Below are 27,676 nucleotides of genomic sequence, written 5' to 3'. Positions count from 1 at the left end.
CTTTATCATAGCCTGTGAAACCTGTGTTGATAACCAGGGACCTCACAGACTCATAACTACTCTTAACAGGAAGTCACAGGACATCCACTGCATACTACACAGGTGCGTGTACCATATGCACTGGCATTATTGCATGTTGCTCCCTCTGATGGACCAGCTGCACTATGATGTCTCCGGTCCCAACTAATTAAACAATGGAAGATGGAGGAGGGTTGGAACATGCCAGAGGTCAGCGACAGTTGGATGAGGGAATGGAGGGGGAGATTTAAAAAAAAAGCCAGCGTTATCCCACTGTGAACATGTATATATTGTCAACATTTTCCAAAATATCACCAATATTAAACTTTTCATACCTCTTTTCTCCTGCTTTAATAACCGATGGATCCGTCAAGTTCTCAGAGACACCTAAAATTAAAGAGAAAATCAGAACCTTTTTCAATACTCGCAGTTTTTTTCACTGAAATCTGATAAGGCAATGTATTTCTCACAGAAATGCTATGTTTATGAGGTTACACATACTGCTTAAAAATAAACCTATATCATTTATATATTTTCTTTCACACATATGCACACACACATGTATGTATATAATTGTGTCACAATTTCCTCAAGCTCTCCTTTTTTATCCAGTTGTCTTTTATATACTCTGGCTGACAACTCCTTCTGATCCACCACAATTTTATCCACCATTCCCAAGTTCATTTTCCAATATTACTACCATACAGCCTCAAAGGCAGACAGGGAAAGGTGAGGGAAAACATGCAGGTGGCAATAATCCAGCATACCAGGAAAGCTACAACCCCCAGTGCTCCAGTGCCCCAGTGAAGTGTAGTGCATGCCTTTTTGAGGATTTTTTTTATTTTATAAACATGTTATGTAGTAAGTCCACTGGCACTTGTCCCTTTTCAGGGGTGACCCAGGAGCACTGTCTGGTTATCTGCTCATCAAATGCTCTCCGCAAACAGCTATAACCAGTGGATCCTCAACTACCAAGCCCATAAGGCAAGTCAACACAATAGGACTCTATTCATAGGAGACTCCATTTTATGACATACTGGATGCCTCACTCACCAGACTGAAGAAGAAAACAAAGGGCAGTTGCATATCTTGGGCCAGGATCCGCCAAGTTACACATGCACTCAAGTCACTGCACCACAAGTCCACTATGTTTCAGCCATAGTCCAAGTAGGTGTAAATGACCTTAGATGTACCTCCCTAGACAATATGAACAGACATTATAGATCTCTCAAACTGTGTGTCAAAGGCTGGCATGTGCCTAGCATCGAGAACCATTCTACCTTCACCAAGGATGATGCTACAATACGAACAGAAGATGACTGGCTTTAATAATTGGCTAAATTTCTAGTATCATTCTAGGGGATACAATATTTGTCAGTGTGGAAGGAATTAGTTAACAAACCATATTGCTTTGCCAAGGATGGTCTCCACCTGTCCTCACTCATCTTTTGAATATTGGCTGAAACATTGTCCTCCCCATAGAGCTTTTTTAGGCAATGCCAAAGTAACAAAACTTCTAACACAACCAAATTTAGCCAAAGAAATCTAAAGGTGTTATTACTCAATGCCAGGAGTCTAACCAAGAAGCTCCACTCCCTCCAAGCTCTCTTCACTTTGTGGAATGCAGACATCTGTGCAGTTACCGAGACATGGTTTAAAGCTGCATAGAATACCCAGGCAGTGAAGGCTTCAGTGCCCTCCACACATTTAGACTAGCCACGCACAGGCAGGGACAACAGGTGGAGGTGTCTCAATCTGTACCAATAACAATCATACCTCTAGGTTGGTTATACAGGGTAACGCACCACAGTTCTTTCATGTTTAGATTACCATGGACAAAGTCCCATAACATCTCCAAGCAAGCTACAGGTCACTATGTTCCATGAAACCCATAGCTCATACTTAAACCTACTGGAGACACTTACTGTTCATCCAAATGCCATACTCATGGGGGACTTTAACCCTCTATAAACTGGGAACCCTACATGACTCCAAATTTGTAGGAGCAGAGATTCCTAGACTTTCTAAACACAAACACCCTGAATCAGATAGTGCATACGCCTACCAGAGGTTCAAACATATTGGACCTAGTACTCACAAATATGGGATAATGCTACCCCCCAAGTTTTGTGTCCTCTCTGGTAAGGTCAGAAGATAAAGCAGTCTCCTTTGAAATAAAAATCAGTTCTGTAATCCCAGTAAACCCTGAGACAGTTAGAAACTACTCCAAGGCAAATTACCTTTTATTAAGTGATAACTTGTTAAAATTTCAAGACCCTCCAAACCCAGATAACACAGCAGCCTATGTGGAATTATTCACAGAAGCTCTATACAACCATATCAATAAATGCATAGAGCCGGCTGTGCCTAACAGAAGTAAGCCAAAAACTTAAAAAAAAAAAAAACACCCTGGTGGATTACAAAATTAAACAGGTATTACAACAAAAGAAAATAAAAATCACAGCTAAAATTAGGCACTGTAACACCAAAAGTGATAAAAACTCTCTCATCAAACTCAACAGACAACTAAAAGGACTAATTAAGTCCAGCAAATCAAATTTTGAGGTAAATATATCATCCCAAGCCAAAGACACCCATAAAGGCTTCTTCAGCTATGTTCTAAACCTCAAAGGCAGCACAGAACAGTGTGCCAAACCGCTGGTAAATGGAGCCATGTTAATGGAAATGGGAGATATAGCAAATCTTCTGGCTGAAATTCAGATACAACTTAACCTCTCTCTCACCCCAAGCCACACTCCAGGAATAACCAAAAAAACATAACTCATCCAACTATTATTGGGAAGCAGACCTTAAAGGCACTCTCTAAAGACAAGAATACAGCTTCTGTGGGCCTACATAATAGGTTCATAAAAGGTTACTGGGCTAATAGCACTAGAGCCCTTACAAGACTAGCCATATAACCCTGAATTGCCCCAACTGTCGGTGGTTAGGTGAGTGAAGTTCACAGATGTAAGGGTCTATGGTAGTTAATAATGACTTCCTCTGTCCAGTAGGGACACGGGCACCACCACAGGAATGGATATGGAGTCCCCGCATCCATTGATCTAGGTTACAGTTGAAGAGGGTCAAGAAAGTCCTCTGCTTCACATGAACTGGAACCTTGATCCAGAGAAGTGTCAGTCTCTGTGAGATGTATCTATCTCACCAGCATGACCTGTTGAAGATCTCTAAAGCGACTGACCCTCTTGCAGTTTGATTTACAAACATGTAGCATTTCCATCAGGGCAGGGTCAGAGACTGCCCTGCAAGCCAGGCGCAGGTCACCCTTTAGCAACCTGTAAGAGACAGAATACAGTAACAGGACTTGTTTTATGTACCCTATAACTTCTTGGTGAGAAAACTCTGTGGTCTCTCCAACTGTTGCAGATATCTGGTGACATACATGCAAAAGGGAGCATTGTACTTGATCATTGGTCTGATGAGGGCAGAGTACAACAGAATTTTAACATCCTTAGATCTAGATGTGATGTCTTTACTTATAAGATGTACCACAAAGAAGGACTTCCTTACTACTGCAGACATGTGGTGGTCAAAGTTCAGGTTGCTATCAATCTGAGTACCCAGATCATGTATAACTGGGATTACACTTAGGGGGCTGCTGTCTATAATGCAATTAGCAGGGATGTCAGCTTTCCCAAAGGGAATAATAATGCATTTTTTTGCATTTAGTTTTAATCTGTGACTTTGGCAACAATCATTTGTCTGCATTGACTCTGTCTGCAGTACATTAACATTGTTGGCAGACTCAAAGATTGCTTCCAGTTTGCAATTGTCAATGAACTTGGTCAGCCACAGGCCATCCAAGTTTGCCTGGACTTTTGAGAAATAAATTCCTAACAGTAAGGGGCCCAGCACAGACCTTGTGGTACGCCACTGCTGACTGGAATTTTGCTAGAGAAGTCACCCACTTACAGTATGTGTCCTGTCGGTGAGCCAGCTGGCTACCCATCTGGTAATGTAGGGGGTTAATTCCCAGTTGGAAGAGTTTCTCTATAATACCTGAGTGGGGGACTGTATCAAATGCCTTGAATAGGTCAAGACAGGTGTTACGGCCTATCTTTCCCTTGTCCAGGGCCTTGGTGACTTTCTCGAAGAAGTCAACCATGTTTAACAGGGATGATTCTACCTTTAAAGACTCTGAACTGGGTTGGGTTCAGAGTTTGGAGATTAAATATGTCCTTGTTAATAAGGTCCATAATGATTCTTGCTATGGTCTTACAGATAAGCCTAGTAAAGCTTCTTCTTCTTCTTTCAGCTTTTCCCGGTTAGGGGTCGCCACAGCAGATCACCTGTCCACTCATGATTGGGAGTGGAGTTTTACGGTGTCGAGTTGTCAGCCCGGCACCCAACCTTCCACTGAAGGCACACACGCACACTCTCACCTAGGGCCAATTTGGAGTGTCCAATCCACCTATAGCATGTCTTTGGGATGTGGGAGGAAACCGGAGCACCCGGAGGAAACCCACGCAACCACAGGGAGGACATGCAGACTCCACAAAGAAGGCACCCCTGCTGAGGATCGAACCGGAGAACCTCTTGCTGTGAGGTGACAGTGCTAACCACTGCACCACCGTGGCCACCCTCAGCTTATGGGCCTATAATTCCCAGGGTTGGTTGATGGTCTCCTTTTGTGTGGAGTGATTACTGTTGCTGTCCTCCATTCTGGCGGAACATAGCCAGTTTGCAGGCTATAGTTAACCACGGATCCAAGCGGGACTACTAGGTCATGTTTTCAGTTGTTTAAAAGGCAATCTGGGATGTTGTCTGGTCCCACTGATGCTGCATTTGTGGCCTGGGAGAGCACACAGATGACCTGCCCTCTTGAGATAATATGCTGAGAAATGGTGGAAGGTATACTTTGGGGAATGAATGGAGGGGACAGGGGGGTGTAATTTGCTCCAAATCCATCAGCTAGCAGGTTGGCTATTACCTCTGGCTAAGTATGGGCAGTGCCATCCACAACCAGTTCAGTGCATAGCTGGGTATTCCCTTTTAGATTTCGGATGTAGTTAAAGAATGCCTTGTGATTATCCTTAGCTTGGGAGGTTTTTTTGCTTTGTAATTAGCTTTGGAGGACTTGAGAAGTTCTCTAATTTGTTTGTTAAGCTAGAAAGGGACCTCTTCCTCTGCTGACCCAGTTCCCTCTTGTTGTTGGACATTAGTTTCTTTCTCTTTTGTATGGCCTGTTTACACTAGGGGTCCACCAGGGTAGCTTGTTTTTTCGGCAAGACCTAGTTTCAATTCAGTCATGTACAGCCAATTCTATACAACTGCTTAAGTGGTTATACAGGGTATTGGTGTACACTTGTGCATAGGAGTTAGGAGTCCGTGATATCCAAGTTTGAGGGGGCTTTGAAACTTCTTATACCATCACTTAGAGATAGTTTATCTGAAAATTTCTTAAGTGTTTTTGAACTTGATGGAGTATTTGGTCTTATAATTACATCAAACGAGACATATTTGTGGTCTGATCTTACCAGTGAGGACATCACAAGGGGGGGGGGGGGTGCAATGCTCTCCTATGTTAGTGAGTACTATGTCCAGGACATTTGAGCCTCTTGGACGTGTGCTGACTAGCTGTTCCACTGCATCTGAATTGATAAAGTCCAAGAACCTCAGAGCCATCATTTTTGCGGTCATGTATCTTTCCCAGTTGATAGCAGGATAATTAAAATCTCCCATAAGTAAGGTGTTGGGCTGTATGGCAAGTGACCCCAGTAAGTCCAGTTATACAGTATGCTTTTCCTGTTTCCTGGTGGGGGATCTACAGCTAGCTATGATGTGGTAGGGGACTTTGCCTATAGTTAATTGGACATGGAGTAGCTCAAGAGAGTCATACTGTTTGACTGCTATCAATATGTACTTATCCTTAATGAAGATGGAGACACCTCCTCCTCTGGTTCTTTCAAGCAAGGTTTGTGGTCTGATGGTATGGAAGGCATTGCAGCCCTGCATGGCCGGGGTGCTTTCGCTGCCTTTGAACCATGTCTTGGTGACTGCACAGATGTCAGCATCTTCCAAGGTAAGGAGTGCTTCCAGAGAGTGCAGTTTCTTGTTTAGACTCTTAGCATTAATCAGCAGCACCTTCAATTTATCTAATTAACAATCTGCATTCAAACTGGAACCTTAGTTTGAGAGACAGCCTTAGAGAACTATCTGCAAATATATAGAGCTGAGTATATTTTTCTGTATTATAGAGCTAAATTGTTTGCTTAGATATCTGTTGTCTTACTGCTCTGCAAATATATAAAACAGTATATATTTTTTGGCTTTATAATTTGCACATTCCTCACATCTGTGTTGAAACTGTCCCCCCCCCCCCCCCCATTTCCGGTCTTGTCTTCAGCTGATATAATTGAGCTAGTGTTGTGTGTCCTGTTAATTAACAATATGCATTCAAACTGGAACCTTAGTTTGAGAGACAGCCTTACAGAACTATCTGCAAATATATAGAGCTGAGTATATTTTTCTGTCTTATTCTGTATTATAGAGCTAAATTGTTTGCTTAGATATCTGTTGTCTTACTGCTCTGCAAATATATAGAGAACAGTATATATTTTTTGGCTTTATAATTTGCACATTCCTCACATCTGTGCTGAAACTGTTTTTCCCCACCCCCCCTCCTTGTTCTTGGTTGTAGTTTAAATTTGGTGGCTTTTGCAGTGCCCGCCCGACTGTAGATTAGATCTAAGACACTCCCCCAGGCCCATCTCTTTACCGCATTCTACCTAATAAACCCTTTCTGCACTTGCTTTTAGTCCTTTTTAATTTAATTAAATTTTTTCAAACTGTGTGTTGACTAATATTGCTACATATTCAAGTGTGCCAGCTTGCACTGCATGAGAATTGTATTTACTACTGCTTTTGCTACTTTTCTGAAAAAAAAAAATTCATCTGCTTTTACTGTACTTGTGTTTCTTCCTACTTTATTTTGCTTTTGCGTCATCTTAAAAGTACTCAATTGTATTTATTACTGCTTGGTGCAACTCATTCTAAGCCCTTTAGTTTAAACACTTAGGCTTCAGACCAGTTGTTTTACATTAAGAGGTTTTGTGGTCTGCACTGTAGTGGCAGAACAGGTAGCTTACATCCTTCTAAGTTGGGAACTGCTGATTGTGAGCTCAGTGTCTGTTATTCTTAAAGTGTATTAGTTCTGGTTTAAGCACTTGGGCTTCAGGCCAGTTATTTTACATTAAGAAGGTTCGTGGTCTGCACTCTTGTGGGAGGAGAGGCTGGACTCTGCCCTTCTGAGCTGGGAATTTCTGGTTAGAAGTTTATAGTGCCTGCATATTTGAACTATTTCTTACTGAAATTGGTACACCTTGTTTGCTGTAGCATAGACTAGATTCAGGCCTGCTGAATCTAGCTTTGTTTGTATGCTTGTTGTTTGTTTGCTTGTTATTTCCCTGGAATGTTAATTCCACCTAAAATGTGGCTTCTCAGCACTTCTGTGGATCCCTAGTAATATCTGCATTGCTTACTGTACTTATTTCCTTGTTTCACTTGAAAGAAAGTTACTGTTTGTCATTTTTGCATTTAAGTTACCTGTAACACATTGCACTTAAGTTACCTGGCACTTGCTCAATAAAGCAATTATATAAGTCAGCACTAAAAATTAAAAGCACTATACCCTCACTCCCCATTGGCCCTTGTTTTCAATTATAAAGGAATTCCCAGTATTATTCTAGCATGTCCAAAGGTCAGTTGTCAATCTCATCTCCGGTCCAGCTGGTGAATCTGGGAATCTTGAGGCAATGTTACAACTGCCTCATGTACACAGACAACCCTCAACTACTCCCAACAAATTCCAACACATGTGAGGGATGCAACCATATAGCCAAACTGGAGGCTAAGCTCTCTCAACTCAGTAGTGGCATAACCAGTCAGGAGGAGAAGGAAACCACACTCACTACAATTCCAGTCTCACATAGACCTACCACGACAGCAAACCAAACACATAATCGCACAAAAACATACTCAGAGCCTCTAAATAAAGATCTGCCTAAGCAGCAGAGACCTCCAAAGCAGACACCCAAGCAACCGCTACCCCATAACAAAACATGTGCAACACATACCTCACAAAGCCAGTGTGCCGAACAGTCACAGCCCTTAAGGCTAAACAACACACCTGATACACTTGTAATAGGTGACTCTATCGTCAGGCACACTGACGTCCCGCTCACCAGGCTGAACAAGGAGAAGGTCACGGTGAGCAGCCTGTCGGGCGCTAGGATCCGCCACATAACACAAGCACTCAGGTCACTCCAAGGCAAGTACAAATATGACTCAGTCATTGTCCATGCTGGTATGAATGACCTGAGACGTACCTCCCTGGACTACATGAAGAGAGACATAGAGGAGCTCTCTTAGCATGTAGCCCAGGCCGGTATGACCCTGACCTTGAGTAGCATCTTACCCTCGCCAAGAATGATGCCACAATATGAAGACAAGATGATCAATTTCAACAATTGGCTTAAGTACTGGTGTCATTCAAAGGGGATCCAATGCCTGTCAGCCTGGGATGATATGCTCGACAAGCCATGATGCTTCGCTAGGGACGGCTTTTGCACCTGTCACCCCTGGGCTTTCAGATATTGGCAAAGGCTCTTGCTACCCCCATAGTGCCTTTTTTAGGCAAGGCTCAAAAGACAAACCCACCTCCATAGGTATCACAAGGGATAAGAAACTAAGAGTAATGCTACTCAACGCCAGAAGTCTAAACCTCAAGATGCACACACTCGAAACTCTCCTTAGCATGGAGAACATTGATATCTGTGCAGTAACAGAAACCTTGTTCAGGGCTCCCGAGAGCACCCCAGCACTACCAGGTCATACCTCATACCATGTTATTCGGCCCCAAAACTTGGACCAAACCACAAAAGGATGGGGAGTATCGATATTCATCAAAGATACCCACACCTCCAGGTTGGTGGCAAAGCACGAAGCATCAGAGACTATCCATGTGCAACTAACAGTGGGTAAAACTGCCTTCCAGTTTATAGCCTGCTACAGACCACCCTCCCAAACCCAGGAACCCCACTCGGCCTTCCTGAGAACACTAGAAAATATGAAGGTCTCTCCACACACCATTATATGTGGCGACTTCAACTACCCAAACATAGACTGGGAGCATTACTCTAGCTCCAACACCCTAGCCCAAAGGTTCCTAGAATTCATAAACTCAAATGCTATGGAACAACTTGTTACCACTCCCACAAGAGGGGAAAACATACTGGACCTGATCATCACCAACATGGGGACTCTATTCTCCAGACCAGAAGTGTATCCCTCACTGGTAAGATCAGACCATAAACTGATCTCACTGGATATTCACATCCCGACCCCACCCCCTGCCCAGAAAACCACAGTGAAAAACTTCTCTAAAGCAAATTTCACACTCCTCAAAACTGAGGTGGAATCCTTCAAAGCCCCCGGGCCTGTGGAAAATACGGCCCAGACCGAAGAATCCTTTATAAATGCATTCTATGAACACCTTCAGGAATGCATGGATCATGCAATCCCAAATAAAACCAAGACCCAATCCTCCAAAGGCAGACGTCCTGTCTGGTGGACCCCAGCCATAAACAAACTATACAATAGAAGGAGGAAGCTACTACATGATAGAGCAAAATCCCAAAAAGGGAAGGCATCTCTGATCAGTATTAGCAAAAAACTAAGGGCACTCATAAAATCGTCTAAGGCCAGCTTCGAGAGAAAAATTGCACAGGACACTAAGGATAATCACAAGGCTTTCTTTAGTTATGTTAGGAACCTGGGTCGGAATTCTCAGATATGCTCAGAATTAGTCCAAATGACAAAAAATACACCGAACCCACAGACATTGCCAACATCCTAGCTGACAGGTTCAGCACAAACTTCTCCCCCCCCTCCCCACCGAAAGGGCAAATATCTATCCCAGCAGAGTGCTGCCCCCCTGACATCTCAGATGCTCAGGTAAGAGCCGCCCTCTCCAAAGCAAAAACACAGCATCAATGGGACCAGACGATGTCCCGGGCTGCGTCCTACATGAACTCCAAGAAGAGCTAAACCCAAACATAAAACTACTGTTCAATCTCAGCCTTACTACAGGATATGTACCCAAAGAGTGGCGTACAGCAACAGTGGTCCCTCTCCACAAAGGTGGTGCCTCAACGGACCCTGGAAACTATCGCCCCATAAGCCTGACTAGCTTGGTCTGCAAAGCTATGGAAAGGATCATCATGGACCTCATAAATAAAGATATTGGGGACCTACAGACACTGGATCCTACCCAGTTCGGCTTTGTTAAGGGCAGATCATGCCTCTTAAACCTGGTCGACTTCTTTGAAACACTCACCAAGGCCATTGACGAAGGGAAGGTGGTCCACACAGCCTACCTGGACCTTGCAAAAGCCTTCGATACAATACCCCACTCGGGCATTATAGATAAGCTCACCAGCTTAAATATAAACCCCTATGTCACTAGATGGGTTGCAAACTGGCTCAAGGACAGAACCCACATGGTTAGAATTGCTGGAGCCATGTCAGACTCCAAACCAGTTACAAGTGGCGTCCCACAAGGCTCAGTCCTGGGACCTCTCTTGTTCGGTATATATTTCTCTGAGGTACAGGCCAACACAGAAGGACTGTGGCTGACCAAGTTCGCAGATGACTGCAAACTGGGCGCCATAATCGACTCTCCAGCCGACACAAGCATCCTCCAAAAGGGCCTCATAGAAACAGACAACTGGTGCCAGAGCCATGGCCTCAAGCTAAACACCAAAAAGTGTATAGTCATCCCCTTTGGCAAAAATAAAGTGCCCACAAATTACCACATAGGTGGTAACCAATTAAGTACAGAAGAAGTAATTAGGGACCTGGAGACCCAAGTTGATAGCAATCTCTCATTTGACAACCACGTGGCCAAAGTGGTTAGAAAAACATTTTATATAGCCCACCTAATCATGAAGGGATTCACATCTAGATTAGGGGAAGTCATTGTGCCTTTTTACTCATCCCTTATCAGGACCATAATTGAGTACAATGCCCCTTTTGGGATGTACCTTACCAAACACCTGCAGCAACTGGAAAGACCCCAAAAGTACCTCACCAAGAGGATCAAAGGGCTCAAACAGATGCCATATGCTGCCTGGTTAAAGAAACTCCAGCTCTACTCAGTGGCATACCGCCTGCTAAGAGGCGACCTGTGCCTGACGTATAAAGCCATGTCCAACCCGGAATTAAGGGACATGCTGCACCTCAAAAAATCCAAATCCCATCGAGCTACACGCTCGAGAGACTTGAACCTCAGCACTGAAATAAATAGGACATGCTGGAGGGACAGATTCATAACCCAGAGGCTCCCTTCACTCTGGAATAAAATCCCAGTCCAGGTTAGGCAGAGTCCCTCATTGAATCTCTTCAAGAGGAATCTTGATGAGTGGATGGGAGATCGTAGGTTTACCCCGGGTATCACTTCTGTGTCACTGTTAGACAGAGGCACAGTATACTAACCACGAAAAAGGGCATAGCAAAATTAATTTAAAATGGGTGGCGAAAGCCAAACGTACTCTGGCTAGGCTTATAAATGCCCTAGGGCAGATAGCCTAGTATGAACCTATGAACCTAGAGAGGATTTTGTTATGTAAGGAGGTTAGTTATTTTGACATTGCCTGAAAACAGCACAAAAGAGGTGGCTAATGCCTTTGCCAGTATCTGAAAGCCTAGAGACAGGTGCAGACCATGTCTGGCAAAGCTGCATGGCCTGTCAACCATGTCTTTCCAGGGTGACAGATATTGCATTCCCCTTGGACTGACACCAGAAGCTAAGCCAATTGTTAAAAGTCAATAATTTTTTGTTTTGTGGCATCATCCTTGAAGAAGGCAGAATGCTGCTTAAGGCTAGGTTTATACCTGCCTGTGACACCATCTGAAAGCTTAGTCATGTTTTGCTTCATATAGTCCAGTAAGGTACATCTCAAGTCATTCACCCTCACACAGACTATGATGGAGTCATACCGGTACTTGTGGTTGAGTGACTTCAGTGCTTGAGTGACTTGAGTGACTTGATGGATCCTGTCACCTGACAGGCAGCTAACCATAACCCACTCCTTATCCAGTCTGGTGAGTGTAATATCCATGCATCTCACAATGGAGTCACATATGACCAATGCACGGTTTTGTGGTATTACATCTTACGGGCTTATTTTTTGAGACACCGATGTGTGTATTATTATGTGTTGTGGTTGTTTTTTGCATTGTTATGTGTCTAAGTGGTTTCCGTTTGGATGGCCTCTGATCTTTTCGTAAGTTACTGCTGACTACTTCTGCATATGTGGGTTTATGTGTCGTGTCCTTATTTAGTATAGGAGGTTACATCTCTCATATAAAGTATGTGTTTGTTTCAGGAGTAAGTGGTTATCAGCATACATAAGACAACTGCTACATTGACTCAGGATGCCTATGTCTATCAGGCTGGCCAGAAAGATGATGGGAAACTGCCTGTCCACAATGCCTCCTAAATAACGTGAAATATGGTCTATCAGGGCCAATGGAGTCACTATTCAACCACAGCCTCCAACCATCTTTGTGTCACACAATGGAATACCAAAATGGTCATCCCTCTGCATAAGGGTGGGCCATCAGTGGACCCCAGGAGCCTGACTAGTCTCATATGCAAAGCCATGGAAATAATTAACAATGGCATAGAAACCTTCAGACATGTACCCAGCCCAGTTTGGTTTTGTCAAAGGCACGTCATGCCTACTGAACCTAGTGGACTTTTTGAGAAGGTTACCAAGGCAATGGATGAGGGCAAAATGATGCATACTGCCTATCTTGACCTAGCTAATGCATCTGATACAATACCCTACTTTAGCATTCTAAAGAATCTCATGGAATTCGACATAAACCCCTATGTAACCCACTAGACAGCCATCTGGCTCACAGATAGGACCTATGAGGATAGGACTGGAGAGACCACCTCCACCACAATCAGTCTGGTTACCACTGATCCCCCCCAGGACTCTGTACTGGGTCCACTCCTCTTTGGCATCTGATTCTTGGAATTCAATGTCAATGTCAAGGGCCTCTGGCTTACAAAGTTTGTAGATGATTGCAAGCTGGGAGGAATCAAAGATACCCCCAGGATATTACAATTTTATAGGAAGTTCTAACACAAATGACTGGTGCCAAAGCCACTCAGTGCCAAAAAATGCATAATAGCACCTTTTAAGAATTTAGTCACCCCAGGAAACTACCTCTTCAATAACACACCCCTAAAAGTAGACACATTAGTCAGGGATTTAGGGACTCGTGTAAATAGGAACCTGGCTTTCGACCAACATGTGTTTAAAGGTAGTAAGAAAATCATTCTATGACACTCAACTTCAGAAGCATTGCTGGTTTAACCAGTGCCCTTTGTGCTAGTCCCATGAGCTAAGTGCCTGACTCCCTCAGAAAAAAAAAACACAGGCTCCCCTCCCCCACACCACTCATGCCCCAACCATTCAGGTCCAGTGTTTGTGTCCTGACCATGACCCTCCTTCCTCAAACTCACACTTTTGTTAAAAAAAAAAAATTTAAATTGTAAATTTCTTTTAAAAGTCTCCATTGCACTGGGATGATAGATGGCTGACTGCATCCTCTAACACTTTACGCTAGAGCAGTTGCCCCACTTACACCACCCCAGCTACGCTAGTGTAAAACTTACAAGTAAGGGCATGGTATCTAGGTCCAGAGAAGTCTCTGTCACTATATTTATCCCTCAACAGAACCCATCATTAAGTATAATGCTCCCTTCGGTATGTACATGAATATAAACATGCAACTGCTGGAATGTCCACAGAAGTTCCTCATAAGAAGAATACAGGGCATAAGCACAATGCCCTATGCAGATCACCTCAAAGCCCTATCCCTAAAATCTATTTTCTACAGACTGCTGAGAGCAGATGTCTGGCATGCAAGATATTATTGGATCCCACCCTAATCTACCTTTTGCATATCTGCAAAATTAATAGAATCAGTACTACTACATGTAAGGATTTAAACTTTGCTTGTGATTTAAATATGACATGTTGGGGAAATATAAGTATCTCAGAGAATTCCCATTCTCTGGAATAAGCTTCCCATCCATATGAAGCAGAGCTCTTCCCAAACCTAATTCAAGTGTAACCTGGAACAGTGGATGGGAAATCGGAAATTCACCCCTGGTCTGACACTTATGTCTCTGATAGACAGAGGCAATTACGAAATTATGACCTAACCAACAAAAAAACTCTTAAAACAACCTCTAAGGCAAAATAGCTGATGGGATACATTTGGATTGTATGGTTAAGCTTATAAAAGCCCCAGCAGTCATTAGCCTAGTGTACACCTATGAAGTGCAAAAGTAAATCAGTTTCACAGTTTAGTCCCCAGATCTGAACCACTGGATAAAATTAGATAATTCGCATTAATGTTGCAACCACATACTAACATAAGAGATGCTGAGATAGCTTTTCAGACTGAAAGTATGCCTTTATTGTGAGCAAAAACTATATACATGTAGACTTGTAGCACACACACAGCCAAGGACTGCCAAGTGAGGAGGCTGATAAAATGATGAAGCTTTGCATAAGACTGACTGAAAAGGCAGGTCATATGACCTATACTGTCTATAAGCACAGGGTCCTTTAAAGACATACATAGTAATATTTTCACATACCAATTATATATGGTATTCCACCTTCTATAAAAGTGACTGTACACTATGATTTAGATTGTGTGCACTGACAGCGAATATACTGTTATATGACTCGTACTAGGTATATCATGTGAAAAACGGACTACATTCTATATTGAAAAAAGCAAGTCAATTGATTTTAACAAACATCTGACATTTTTTACACTATACACTGTCACTATAACATTTTAATAAATCTACCAAACTGAAACATTTAGAAGTAGCAGTTTGGTCAGAACTGCCACTTTCAGCAGCTTTAATGTCACTTGAAGGTTTAACGTTGCCAGAATTAAGATCAGTCGCAAATGCAGATCATACTGGTGACTCACGAAGATCCACATCTTCCATCCTTCAGACAGTGAAAATATGGACAAGGCTCTTGAAAAGTAGGTATATCAGACCAAAAATGTGGGCTGCTAATTATCATGAAATGTGAATATCAAATATTATTAACTTGTTATCCGGGGCAGACATCCTCACTTCCAGTAGGATTGTAAGATATCACAACTCAGAAACACAGGTGCAAAAAAAATAGAGTGAGAAATTAACATAAAAAATAAGCAGAAGAATCAGACATACTAGGCTAAAAATGTATATACCACTAAGCCACTGTATTAGGAATAGTGAGTAAGTGGATTTCTCTCTCTCTCTCTATTTTTCTGTCTGTATAACTAAAACACCAAAATCTACACATCAAAATCTTAAAAATCTAAAGAATTGTTCTACTCATGCAACATAAAAAAACAACCCAGATTCGGTGGGTTAATGTACATGCTTTACTAGTGCACCCTCAGAAAGGTGCATTAGTGTAAAGCTATATATATTTTGCTTTCTACTACTGCAAGAGAAATGTTTTCAAAAATGTTTTCAGCTTACTTGCACTGTGGCAATCTGCAGCTGTTGCTGGAGTGTGCTGTGATCATGTTGCTCCACAAACTATGAGCTTATGACTGAATCCTGCACTTGGAATTTCACAGCACCTGTTATTTTTTACTTTAAATTATGTATTCGCTTGCAAATATCAGGCAGTTGAGAGGTATGCTGTGATATGCCTGAATGTTTTCAGTCTGAGAGGCTATTGTTTTCAAAAGCTTAAAACAGACAATTAAATATTCCTTCTGTTGATTCACAAATGTTTAGTTCCTGGATCTGGCAGCTGAGAAAAATATTTCCTGTTTCTCTAGTACACTTGCAGTATAAGCACCTTGTAACAGATACAAGAAACTCTGCTGAACTAATTACTACACTTTGAACTGAACTTTTAACTGAAACAAAATCTTTACTCTGCATTAATCATTTCTTTTTCTCCTTTTTTGTAAAATTGAAGATTCTTTGCAGAAATGTTACATTACATTTTTTTGCTTATGCTGCCTCTCCACAATTCCACAGTAGTTTGTTTATTGTCAGATACTAAGTGGGAAATTAAAGTAGGTAATTTGGTCTTCAGTCATCTAACTATTCTGCTTAAATTCACTGATTCTCTGGAGACAAACTGATAAAAAGAGCATTAAAAATAGTAATTGTTAATTTCAATATCTAGGAGATAATGTTTTCTGGAAGCATTCAAGTTGCTTTCTACATTTGGGACAGAAATAAAGATACAACAAAAACAGACAGCAGCTAGTAAAAGCACAGGTGGTACCATGTTATATGTGTATATAACCTTAATTATAGGTTAACTAAAGTCTATTGTGTAGCTGTCAATCCGGGACAATTGTTTCTATTAGTAGTGTTAAACTTTATTTGAAGATGCATCTAGTTTTGTGTATCTGTATTAAATTAAGTTAATATTTTCTGGGGTGTTAGTTTTCTTTTTCTTTGAGGGTTTTCATTGAAACAAAAAATCTTGTAAGATGTAACACACAGGTTGAGACTGATATGACAAGAAACAACCACATTTTATCCTGCCAAACATTAGTGTATGCATTTAACACAAAGGCTAAAACTAGACATTAAAAAAAAAGCTGTTATACATAACAGGTGGGAAAATAACTTTGTTGTCATAATGGCAGTACTTTCCATATCTTCGAACATGAATGGTCCAACAGGTATACACAAAAAGAAAGAGTAGTGAACTATATTAAGAAATGCACAATGCAAATAGGTACGCTACAGGAGACACATTTAGAAAGAAATGAGCATGTGAATTTGATAAAAAAAAAGGATTTCATGATGATTATTCAGCAGAGTATTTGGGACATGGGGGGGTATTTATATTAATTGCTAGAGAAGCTCCAATAGTGATAGAAGAGGGAAAAAAGATAATAATGGGAGATTTGTAGTAAGGGACTATTGGCAAGGGAAGAGGATTACGCTGGCTTGCATTTATATTTGACTTAAAACTGCTACAATGGAGCTTAAGAAAATTCTGCAGGAAATATTACTTATAGGTGGGGAGTGGAATTTGATTTGCAACAGTGAGGATGTATCTGGGGGCCTATAATGGAAAATATAACAAAAATGGGCAGATTTTTGATGAAACCTTTGGTATGGAAGATGAGAATTCAGTAACAGAGGTATAGAGAGAATTTATACATTATTCCCCAAGTTAGACAAACTAGGTTAGGATAGAAATAAATTAGAAGTTATGTACCTACCATAACGTTCCATGTTAGTTGTCTTCTCTCGCCTTCTTTCTTGCTGGATGGGTTCGGAGCCGATCCTCGGCTCCGACTCGGCACTTGCTTTAGCTCGAGAACTCCTTTTACCAGCTCGAGGCAACCCTATATCCCATGATGCAAGGCGGAACTACCTCAGATCTCGTTTGGCAGCTAACTGACCCTGCTAAAGACTATCCTAACATAATTAGGAACCATGGTTCCTAAAAGAAGTCCTCATAACAATGCTCCAGAGGAAGCAATCTAATAGGAACTCTCCAAGATCTGTCCAGGCCAGGGGAAGGAGGGAGGCGAAGAAAGAAGGCGAGAGAAGACAACTAACATGGAACGTTATGGTAGGTACATAACTTCTAAATGTTAAGTTGTCAATCTCGCCTTCATTCTGCTGGATGGGACCGCGTCCCTAGCACCTGTATCCCGGTGGCTCAATGGAACAGACTCTTGAGAACTGTGGAACCAAAACTGGCCCTATCTCTGGAGGCCAAATCCAACTTGTAATGAGACACAAAGGTATGAGGCGTGGCCCAAGTAGCTGCTGCACAAATAGTGTCAATGGGAAGTCTATCCTGAAAGGCTACAGAAGTGGATAGACTCCTGGTCGAATGTGCTTTTGGCTTAGAAGATAGTTGTTTGCCCCTTAGAGAGTATACATAGGAAATGGTGGAAGTCAACCATCTAGATAAGGTCACTTTAGAAACTGGAAGACCTAACCTGTTTTCTGCATAGGAGACAAACAATTGGTCTGATTTTCTAATTTGTTTAGTCCTATGCAAGTAGTACCTGAGTTGACGATGAACATCCAAAAAATGCAGCTTCTGTTCAGCTCTGTCAGAATAGTTAGGAAAGAAGACTGGTAGATCAATAGATTGGTTAATATTGGTTTGAGATACAACCTTGGGAAGAAAGGAAGGGTTAGTTCTGAGCGAAACCCTATCCTTATGAAAACCAGATAAGGTGAACGAATACAGAGGGCCTGAATCTCAGAAACTCTTCTTGCAGAAGTAACAGCCAGTAAAATATAGTTTTCCACGTCAATAACTTTAAAGAACACGTAGCAGACGGTTCGAAGGAGGTAGAATTAGGGATGCCAACATTAAGTTTAGATCCCATTATGGAGGAGGATGTTTCACAGCCGGTTTTAGGAGAAAAACTCCTCTTAAAAAGGCTTTGCATAACCTATGAGACATGATGTTATTGTCATGCAAGCCAACATGATACTTGGAAATAGCAGCCAGTTGTACTTTGACTGTAGATGACGAAGAACCGAATGAAAAACCTCCGCCAGGAAATCCAAAACAGAATGTACAGGAGCGTAAAAGGATCAATATTTCTGGCGTTTGCCCAAAAAACGCCGCCACTTGCTAGCATAAACAGTTCTAGTGGACGACTTTAAAGAAGACACTAAAATGTCTCTGACTGAGTCAGAAATCATTGGTAGCCTGGCTAGGGAAGGAAGTGGAGCAACCAAGCAGTGAGGTTGAGAGAATGAATGGCCCGGTGCTGCTGACCCGACTGGTGGATCAAGAGATCCGAACTGGGTCCAGATGCCAGGGCTGCACCAGAAGATGATGATGTAGAGACGGAAACCAAATTTGTCGAGGCCAATATGGAGCAATGAGGATCAATTTGGCTCTCAAAACGGTGGCTTTCTGAATGACTTGTGGAATCAATGGAAAGGGAGGAAAAGCATAAAGAAGGCCCAGTGGCCAATCCTGGGTTAGAGTGTCTCTGAAGGGTTCGCCTGGAAGGGGAAAAAGTGTGAAGTAATCTGGGCACTTGTTGTTTTGAGGGTAGCAAAAGATCGCAGCAAGGTGCCCCACTTCAGAAAAATCTGATCCACTACAGATTGATTGAGAGACCACTCGTGAGGCATCAGAATAGATCTGCTTAGCCTGTCCGCCAATAGGTTGGACCTACCGGGGATGTGCGTTGCTATCAGAAACCGCTGAGAAGAGATCGCCCATTGCCAAAGTCTGAGAGCTTCTCGACATAAGGGATAGGACCTGGTTCCGCCCTGTTTGTTGATGTACCAGACCACGGACATGTTGTCCGTCTGTACTGCAATAGTCCCCGTGGGAAGAAAGTCGTCGAGGGCTTGCAACGTTAAAAGCACTGCTCTCATCTCCAGGACATTTATGTGCAGGTGGTATTCTATGGGTTGCCACGTCCGTGGACCATCCTGCCCTGATAATGCCCCCCCCACCCGATCAGAGAGGCATCCGTGGTGACTGTGGCAACTGGAGGAGGGGGAACAAAGGGTCGGCCCTGATGAAGAAGAGGGGAAGATATCCACCATAGTAGATGAGCCCTGCACGACTGTGTTACCAAGATTTCGTGTCTCATGGGCAGATAGTGGTACGACCACTGCGTGAATAACATCCACTGCAGGAGACGCATGTGGAAGCGAGCCAGTGGAAGAAGAACAATGGCCGCAGCCATTAGGCCTAGAACTTTCAAGACAAACCTGGCTTTGATCTTGTTGCTTAGTAACAGAAGCTGAACAAATTTCTGGATGTCCAGAATCCTTTGATCTGTTAGCCTGGCTAACATTTTGACGGTATTTAACTCTGCCTATAAAGGTGATAGATTGGCAAGGCAGCAGAGAGGATTTTTCGAAATTTACGAAATTCCTAGCCTCTTGCAAAGCTGTAGGGTGTAGTCTCTGGACCGAAGAAGCTGATGCTTGGAGGTGGCGGAGAGGAGCCAGTCGTCCAAATAAGGAAACACCTGGAATCCTCGACGTCTCAGGTGAGCTGTGACCACTGCCATGCATTTGGTGAACACTCTGGGGGCTGAAGTGAGGCCAAAGGGCAGTGCTCTGAATTGGTAATGACTGGCTCCCAGCCGAAAGCGGAGAAACCTTCTGGAGCGTCTGTGAATCTTTATGTGATAGTACGCATCTTGAAGGTCTATAGAGCACATCCAGTTGTCCTTGCCCAGAAAGGGCAGAATGGATTGCAGCGTGACCATCCGGAATCTTGCCTTTTTGACAGACTTGTTTAGTCTGCTTAGGTCTAGTAGGGGACCAAAAAGAATCTTGAGTAGAAGCCGGATCCTACTTGGTCTGCCGGCACTGTCTGGATGGCTCTTTTTTCCAGGAGTTTTGAAACTTCCTGTCTTGCCAAATCCCTTTGACCGGGTGAGATGTCTGGAAGGGATTGTAGAGGTACGGGAAACCTTTCGAAGGGAATTTTGTAACCCTCGGATATGATCGACTGTACCCACTTCTCTTGGGATAGGGATTGCCAGGCTACTGGGTACAGCGAAATTCTTCCCCCGACTGCCTCCAAGGGTGGACAGTTGGGCAACACCTCAGGGATGCTGAAAGGGCTTCTCAGGAAGAGACTCCCTGTTGCCCTGGTTCTGAGGACCCCCCCCTGCCTCTAGGGCGGCGTCTATTATTGTTACCCCCTCTGCCTCTGGGGGTAAACTGACCACGTGTGTCCGTGTAGCTCCTTGGGCTTTACGGAACCACATCTTCCCCCCCTTCTGACCCTTGGGATATGGTCTAGAAGGAGTGGAAAACTGGACTCCAACGGCAGAAAGAGTTTTACCGTCCTGCTCACATCTGGTCAAAGTATCCTTCACCTGAGGTCCGAACAAAGCCGAACCGTCAAAGGGGGTGTTGGTGAAGGACGCCTTAAAGGGGTCCGCAAAATTACACAGCCGCATCCAGGCTTGGCGTCTAAGAGCAACCCCTGTGCCTGCGGCCCTGCTCGCTCCATCGGCCGCATAAGATATGAGCCGCATGGAGGAGTTAGATATGGAATTCAGGATAGCAAGCTGTGAGGCCATCTTTTCCTGAGCCCCAGCAGCAGAAGGATCCTGGACAACTTCTCCCAGTTCCTTGAGAATATCTCGTTGAAGCCTGGTGAAGTGACAAAGGTAATTCAGCTTAACGCATAGCAAAGGTCGCTGAAGAAAACATCCGCTTTCCATACCTGTCCATGGTCCTAGAATCCTTATTAGGAGGATGGACAGGCACTGAAGGATCCGCCAGTTCCTTCTTAGTGGCCGCCACCACCATAGCATCCACAGAGACACCTTTGGACAGGAACTGGTTATCCGAAGGGGCCGTGATGAATTTGGATGGTCTCCTGGGGACAGGTTCCACAGAATCTGGAGCCGCCCACGCCTTCCGAGCCACTACCTGCATGAGTGGGTCGAAAGGCGGAGACACCCAGGAGGTGGAGGGTCGGGATCCAAAAGCCTCCAGGTATACCGACTCATCCTCGGAGGGGTCAATGGAGGGCCAATTCCCCCTCTGTTTGAGAAGCTCAAGGATGTCTGAAAAGGAGACATCCTCAGAGGGGGACCGTGGGGAACCCTCCGACTCATCTAAGTCGGTATCAGATGTAGTAGATTCAGGGGAGTCTGTGTGTTTCCTCTTACGCCCTCTTCCGAGGGGGTTCCCCTGCAGGGCCAGGAGAAACCTCGGAAGAGGAGGAAATTCCCAGTGGGTAAACCTGGGGCGATGGATCCCTGGGCCTGCGAGCAAGAGGCTGGCAAGAGGCATCTGCAGGCACTGATGAGGGAGGAGCTAGAGGGATAGACCGCTGACCAGGCTCAGAGGCCAGGACACTCCTCATCACCTCAAAGGCTCCTCTCCCGGGAGACCTGAACACACCCGCTCCGAAGAAACAGGAATGGTCGGCTCCAAGGAGAGAGAAGGTTCCGAGGCCGATGTCGGCGCCGAGCTTACAAAGCGAAGCCCGAGAGGGAGAGCGGGTCGGACAAGGGTCCGATGCCACTAGCCCTCGGAGCCGACAGTGGAAACCCGATGACCGGATCCCTCCAAGGAAGGTCTCAAGGAGGAGATCGAGCCGAAGATGACGGAGCCGAAGGATGTATCGGCTCCGCATCGAAACAGTCGCTGTCCCAAGAAGCTCCGCCCGAACTCTGGTGTGGAGTCGGAGGAGGAATCTCAAGAATCGGGCTATAGCCAAGTCTGTTGAGACGGGCTATGGAGCATTTGGGCCAGTGCCTGAGACTTCAACAGCCTGCTTACCACCCTCTCCAAATCGTGGTCAGACAGCCTGGAAGATCTCAAGATCGGCTCCGATGGCTCCGCTCCGACAAAAGAGGAGACCCCGGAGCCGAGTGAATACTTAGTATCGAAGGGGACCGGGATCTCTTACGGGTCGAAGCCATCGGAGCCGAAGTCCCTTGAACCCCAGATGGAGCCGAGGATATCTCGGCTCCGATGCTGGATAAAGTGTCGGCTCCAGCCGGAGCCGACAAGGCCACAGTAGTCAGGGTATCGGAGCCGGCCGGCACTGAACCCACTACTCTAACAGCAGAAGTATCGACTCCAGCCGGAGCCGATATCGGCTCCGATGGAGCCGGAGCCACTGGAGGAGGCTTGGGCACTGTAGCCTGAGCCTTCGGTGGCTTAAGAGGTTTTCCTGCCCCTGGCTTAGGAGGAGAACCTTCAGGTTTAAGTAAACCTCGGAGGATTAATTTGTTCCTCCTTTCCTGCAGGACTCTCTGGCTAAAAGCATGACACAACGCACAGGAGTCCTGCAGGTGCAAAGGCCGCAGGCAATACACACAAGAAGTGTGACCGTCTGTCAGGGACATTTTCTGACAGCACTGGTCACACTTCTTGAAGCCTGAGACCTTGCCTTCTCTAGACATCCTAAAAAAGGATAGACACAAACAGTCCCCACAAACACACAACTTAATCCCTACACAGACACACAGGAAGGGAATAACTTGGGGAACTAGGCCTGACTAAAACTTTAACTGAAAACTATTATAAAAGTTTAAAAGGAAGGGAATAGGGTGGGCTGTAACTAAGTACAGGCTAATCTAACACTAAAGGGAAAAAATAAACCCCTAACTGAACTTTTTCTTCTTTAACAAGAAAAAAACTTACCTCAGCTGGCAAAGGAGACCTCTTTCGCTAAGCGGCAAACGAGATCTGAGGTAGTTCCGCCTTGCATCATGGGATATAGGGTTGCCTCGAGCTGGTAAAAGGAGTTCTCGAGCTAAAGCAAGTGCCGAGTCGGAGCCGAGGATCGGCTCCGAACCCATCCAGCAAGAATGAAGGCGAGATTGACAACTTAACATTCATATTTCACAGGAAGATGTACAATTAATTGAAAGTTCTAATACGCATCAAATAGCTATTTCAGATCATGTGCCAATAATAACTAAAATACAAATGCAGGGTAATAAAATAAAAATGAGATACTGGCTCTTCTCCAAATATTTGTTGAACAGAGAGGAATTTAAGAAATGGGTAGTGGAAATAATTTGGGAGTTATTAGGGAAGACAGAAATTTCTTCAGAAAATATAGCTAGGGAGTGGGATAAAACGAAAGTGGAGTTTAAAAACAAGGCAGGAAACAAAAGAAAAGCATGCATGGTTAAAAACTAACAAATTATTTAAAGGGACTAACAAAAGTTAAAGTACTGCAACATACAGGGAATCTCACAGAACAAGAGAAGGCACAACTGCAGAATGCTAAAGAGAAAATAAAGGACTACCTGGATAATATGTATGAGTTTAGAAAGATTGCACAAAGGCTTTTAGCACAACGGTTCAAGCAACAGAGAGCAGAAAGGGTAGCTGTCATGCTTAGGGAGCCTATAACAAGGAAAATAATCACAGATCCTGTAGTGGTATTAGAAATATTTTGGAAATTTCATGAAAGTTTGTATACAGCAGAGAAATATGGAAATCAAGAAAAAAGTACAAATGAAAATGTTTATAGATGAATTAAATATGCCAAGGTTAGATATAGATGAGGCTCAATTATTAACAGGATAGGAGGAGATGAGATAAAAATAGTGAAGTATAACCAACATACAGGAAAGTCTCCGGTGTCACTTATCTTATGTGTATTAAGAAGAAGGATGAGACTTGGGTGTTTAAGTAGTTTATTGTATACAAACACATCAGGATGGCAGGAACATTGAACTTAATCTAACTGACTGACTGACTACATACTTGGCATGCTCTCACTCTGGCTGCTCATGCACGGATGATCTGACAAATCCTGGTACCAGACAGGCAGCTGATCATGACTTTCTCCTTAAATAACCTGGTGCCTGGGATAGTCGTATGTCCTGGTGAGTGAGACAGCCATGACACAGATAGACTAAAAGCCCTGTCTCTCTACTCAGTCTTATACAGACCTCTCACAGGTGACCACTGTCTGGCATACAAAGCAATCTCAGACCCCGCCTTAATGGGACTACTGCATATCCGCAAGTCAAGCTCCGCTCGAGTAACTCGCATGCGTGACCTCAACCTTTTCTTAGACATCAATAGGACTTGTTGGAGGTACAGATTTATAACCCATAGACTCTCCCTTCTATGGAACAGACTCCATCTCCACGTCAAGCAGAGTACCTCATTAACCCTTTTTAAGCTCAACCTGGGTAACTGGATAAGGAACAGAAAATACACCCCTGGGATTCCACCTGTGTCCCTGCTGGAAAGGGGCATTAGGTCCTGACATGTCGGATCATGGACTATATTCTTGGTTAGGCTTGTAAGGGCCTCAGGGCCAATAACCTAGTAACTTCCTATGATCCTATGTGTGGCTCAGTCTGGAGTATTTAAAGACGAGGAATTTTGTTTTTTTGAGTGTCACGCCTTAAGGGCTTGGTAGGTGAGACACTGGTGTTGCTGTGTCTTTGGTGCTGTGGGGACAGTGTTAGCTGTAGCAGTCTTTTGTTTTGGAGGTCTCTGCTGTTTCAGTAAGTTTTTTGAGAGAACCTCCATATATGTTGATTTATGTGTTGGATGTGTACTGTGTGTACGACTAGTGGTACTATGTGCATGAGTAGTGGTGGGTGAGTTGACTACCTCTTCAGTGTTACTGTTTTGAGTGTGAGAGAGAGCAGGGATTCAAGATTCCTGGTGTAGATGCATCTCTCTCACTCTGTACTAGAGTGGGTTATTAATAGAGGGATGCAAGTGTACATGAGGCAGTTGCTACACTGCCTCAAGAGACCCAAGTCAACAAGGCTGGCAGGAGAAACAAGGGCAGTCCAACTGTCCGTAATGCTAGGTTTGAAGAACTGTCACCACAAAAAGGGTGCTTTCAGGACTGATTTAGGAGGTGCTCTGTAGATGGGTACTTCTGACAGGGTTTTTGGCTGGTGGTTTAACAGGTCACAGCTCACTAGCAATACTTGTTATACCAGAGATGTACGAAAGATGAGGATTACATTAATGTACTACAGCCATATCTGAGGGAAAAACTGTCAAAATTATCTGTCAGGCTATGGCTCACAATTGTGCTGTAGTGTGCAGTGCTGTGGGACATGCAAACAAGCAGAAAAATACAGTTGTGTACACCTACCATAAATGTAGATGTTTGAGTGTCTTCACTGTTGCAGTCATGACTGTAGGGTTCTCCCCTGCCGGCAGGCAGTCCTCGGTCGGCCAGAATCCCAAAGTCTGGGTCCGGTGTCGGCTGTCCAACCATGCTCCCTGACGTCAGAGCGCCAGGAGTACAAAGCTGACAGCCGACGCCATCTTCTCCAGTCTTTCTTGCCCCAGATGTCAGGAGTCCCAAAATGAAAAAGGTCCCATACCCTTTGCAAATACACCTCAGAAGAATGGTGAAAAAAGGAACCACACAAAAGTAAAAACAAGAGGGGATAGGAGGGAGGGAAACCCAGACTGCAACAGTGAAGACACTCGAACATCTACATTTATGGTAGGTGTACACAACTGTACTATGTTCATCGTGTTTCACTGTTGCAGTCATGACTGTAGGGTAGAATCCCAAAGCTGAAAGAAAGGGAGGTGGTCATAAAGAAGGGGCGGCTAAAAGGCCCTGCAAGACTGCAGAGGCAAAGCCTGCCCTAGACTTAGAGTAGAGAGGTAGATTGTAGTGCTTAGAAAAAGTATGCACTGAACTCCAAGTTGCAGCCTCCAAAATGTCCTTGGTAGGAACTCCCCTGAGAAAAGCCGCAGAAGTGGCAGCAGCTCTGGTGGAATGAGTCCGTATACTCCCTGGGATTTGCTTTCCATGGTGAGAATAACAAAATCTGATTCCATGAGCAATCCATTTAAAAATGGTCTGTTTTGAAATGGCTTAACCTTGGGAACTTGAAGCATAAGAAACAAACAATTGCTCTGATTTCCTGATGTACTTGGTTCTGTCCACGTAAAAACGTAGCTGTCTGTGTACATCCAAGGAATGTAAGACCCTTTCCCCTTTGTTATGAGGAGTGGGGAAAAAGGTAGGCAAGTGGATAGTCTGATTTAAAGCCACTTTGGAAACCACCTTAGGCATGAAGGTAGGATTAGTCCTCAAAGACACTCTGTCTTGATGAAAAATAATATAAGGCTCCACAGCCATAAGAGCTTGTAACTCTGAAACTCTCCTGGCAGAGGTTAGGGCTAACAGAACAGCTGTCTTCCAAGATAAAAACTTGATGTCAGAAGAGGCGGCAGGCTCAAAAGGAGGCAAGGTCAGTTTTTCCAAAACATAGTTGAGATCCCAAGCAGGAATGGGAGGAGATCTAGGAGGTCTTAAGTTCTTAGCTCCCCTGAGAAACTGTCTCATGAGCTGGTGGGAAAAGATTGGAGGGTCTGTATTATAATGAGCAGAAATAGCAGAGGCATGAATCTTAATGGAAGAGAAAGAGAGGCCCTTATGTAAGAGATCTGTCAAGTAAAGTAAAATTAAAGGAATGTTCGGAAGAAAAGGATCAGAATCCTGAGCCTGCATCCAGGAACAAAATCTTTTCCATTTTCCTGCATAAGATTTTCTAGTACTAGGACGTCTGGCTTCCAAAATGACATCCATAACCTGCTTGGGTAAGAAAGAAGAAATCAAAGGCCCTGGATTAACCAGGCTGCCAGGCTGAGAGTTCTGACATGAGAGTGTAGAACCTGACCCTGATGTTGGGACAGAAGGTTCGGAGACTGAGGTAAAACCCAAGGGGGGTCCAGACATAGGTTTTTTAGAGTTGGGTACCAAAACTGTCGAGGCCAATTTGGGGCCAGCAAGATTATCATCTTGGGCTTGTCCTGTTTTATCTTTAATAATACCCGTGGAAGAAGAGGAAGAGGCAGAAAGGCATATCCCGAAAGGTTCCTCCAACTGAATGATAGGGCATCCACTTTCCAAACTTCTTTGTGGAAAGTCCTGGTGCAAAAATTCTGCAGTTGATGATTGAGGTGGGATGCAAAGAGGTCTATGTGAGGACATCCCCAGACTGTTGTTATCATCCTGAATATTTTGGTGTCCAGCATCCATTCGTGTGGATCCGAAAGGTTTCTGCTCAGACTGTCTGCCAGGAAGTTTAGCTTCCCTGGCAGAAACTGAGCTTGAAGGTCCAGATTGCA

General features: G+C 43.9%; 1 protein-coding gene across 1 annotated transcript in view; it reads right to left on the bottom strand.

Annotated features, from left to right (window-relative positions):
- TRPM7 (transient receptor potential cation channel subfamily M member 7) overlaps positions 1-27,676 on the bottom strand; it is a 1,848,525-nt gene that overhangs the window by 203,924 nt on the left and 1,616,925 nt on the right. Inside the window, exon 33 of the mRNA XM_044076371.1 lies at positions 354-405. Coding sequence (XP_043932306.1) covers positions 354-405 — 52 coding nt within the window. The remainder of the gene's footprint in view (positions 1-353; positions 406-27,676) is intronic.

This window comes from Protopterus annectens, chromosome 7.part0 (genome assembly GCF_019279795.1).
Source record: "Protopterus annectens isolate FY-2018-M chromosome 7.part0, PAN1.0, whole genome shotgun sequence".
NCBI lineage: Eukaryota > Metazoa > Chordata > Ceratodontiformes > Protopteridae > Protopterus > Protopterus annectens.
Note: the sequence above shows the minus strand (reverse complement) of the source record. Positions and strands in the feature narration are given on the sequence as shown.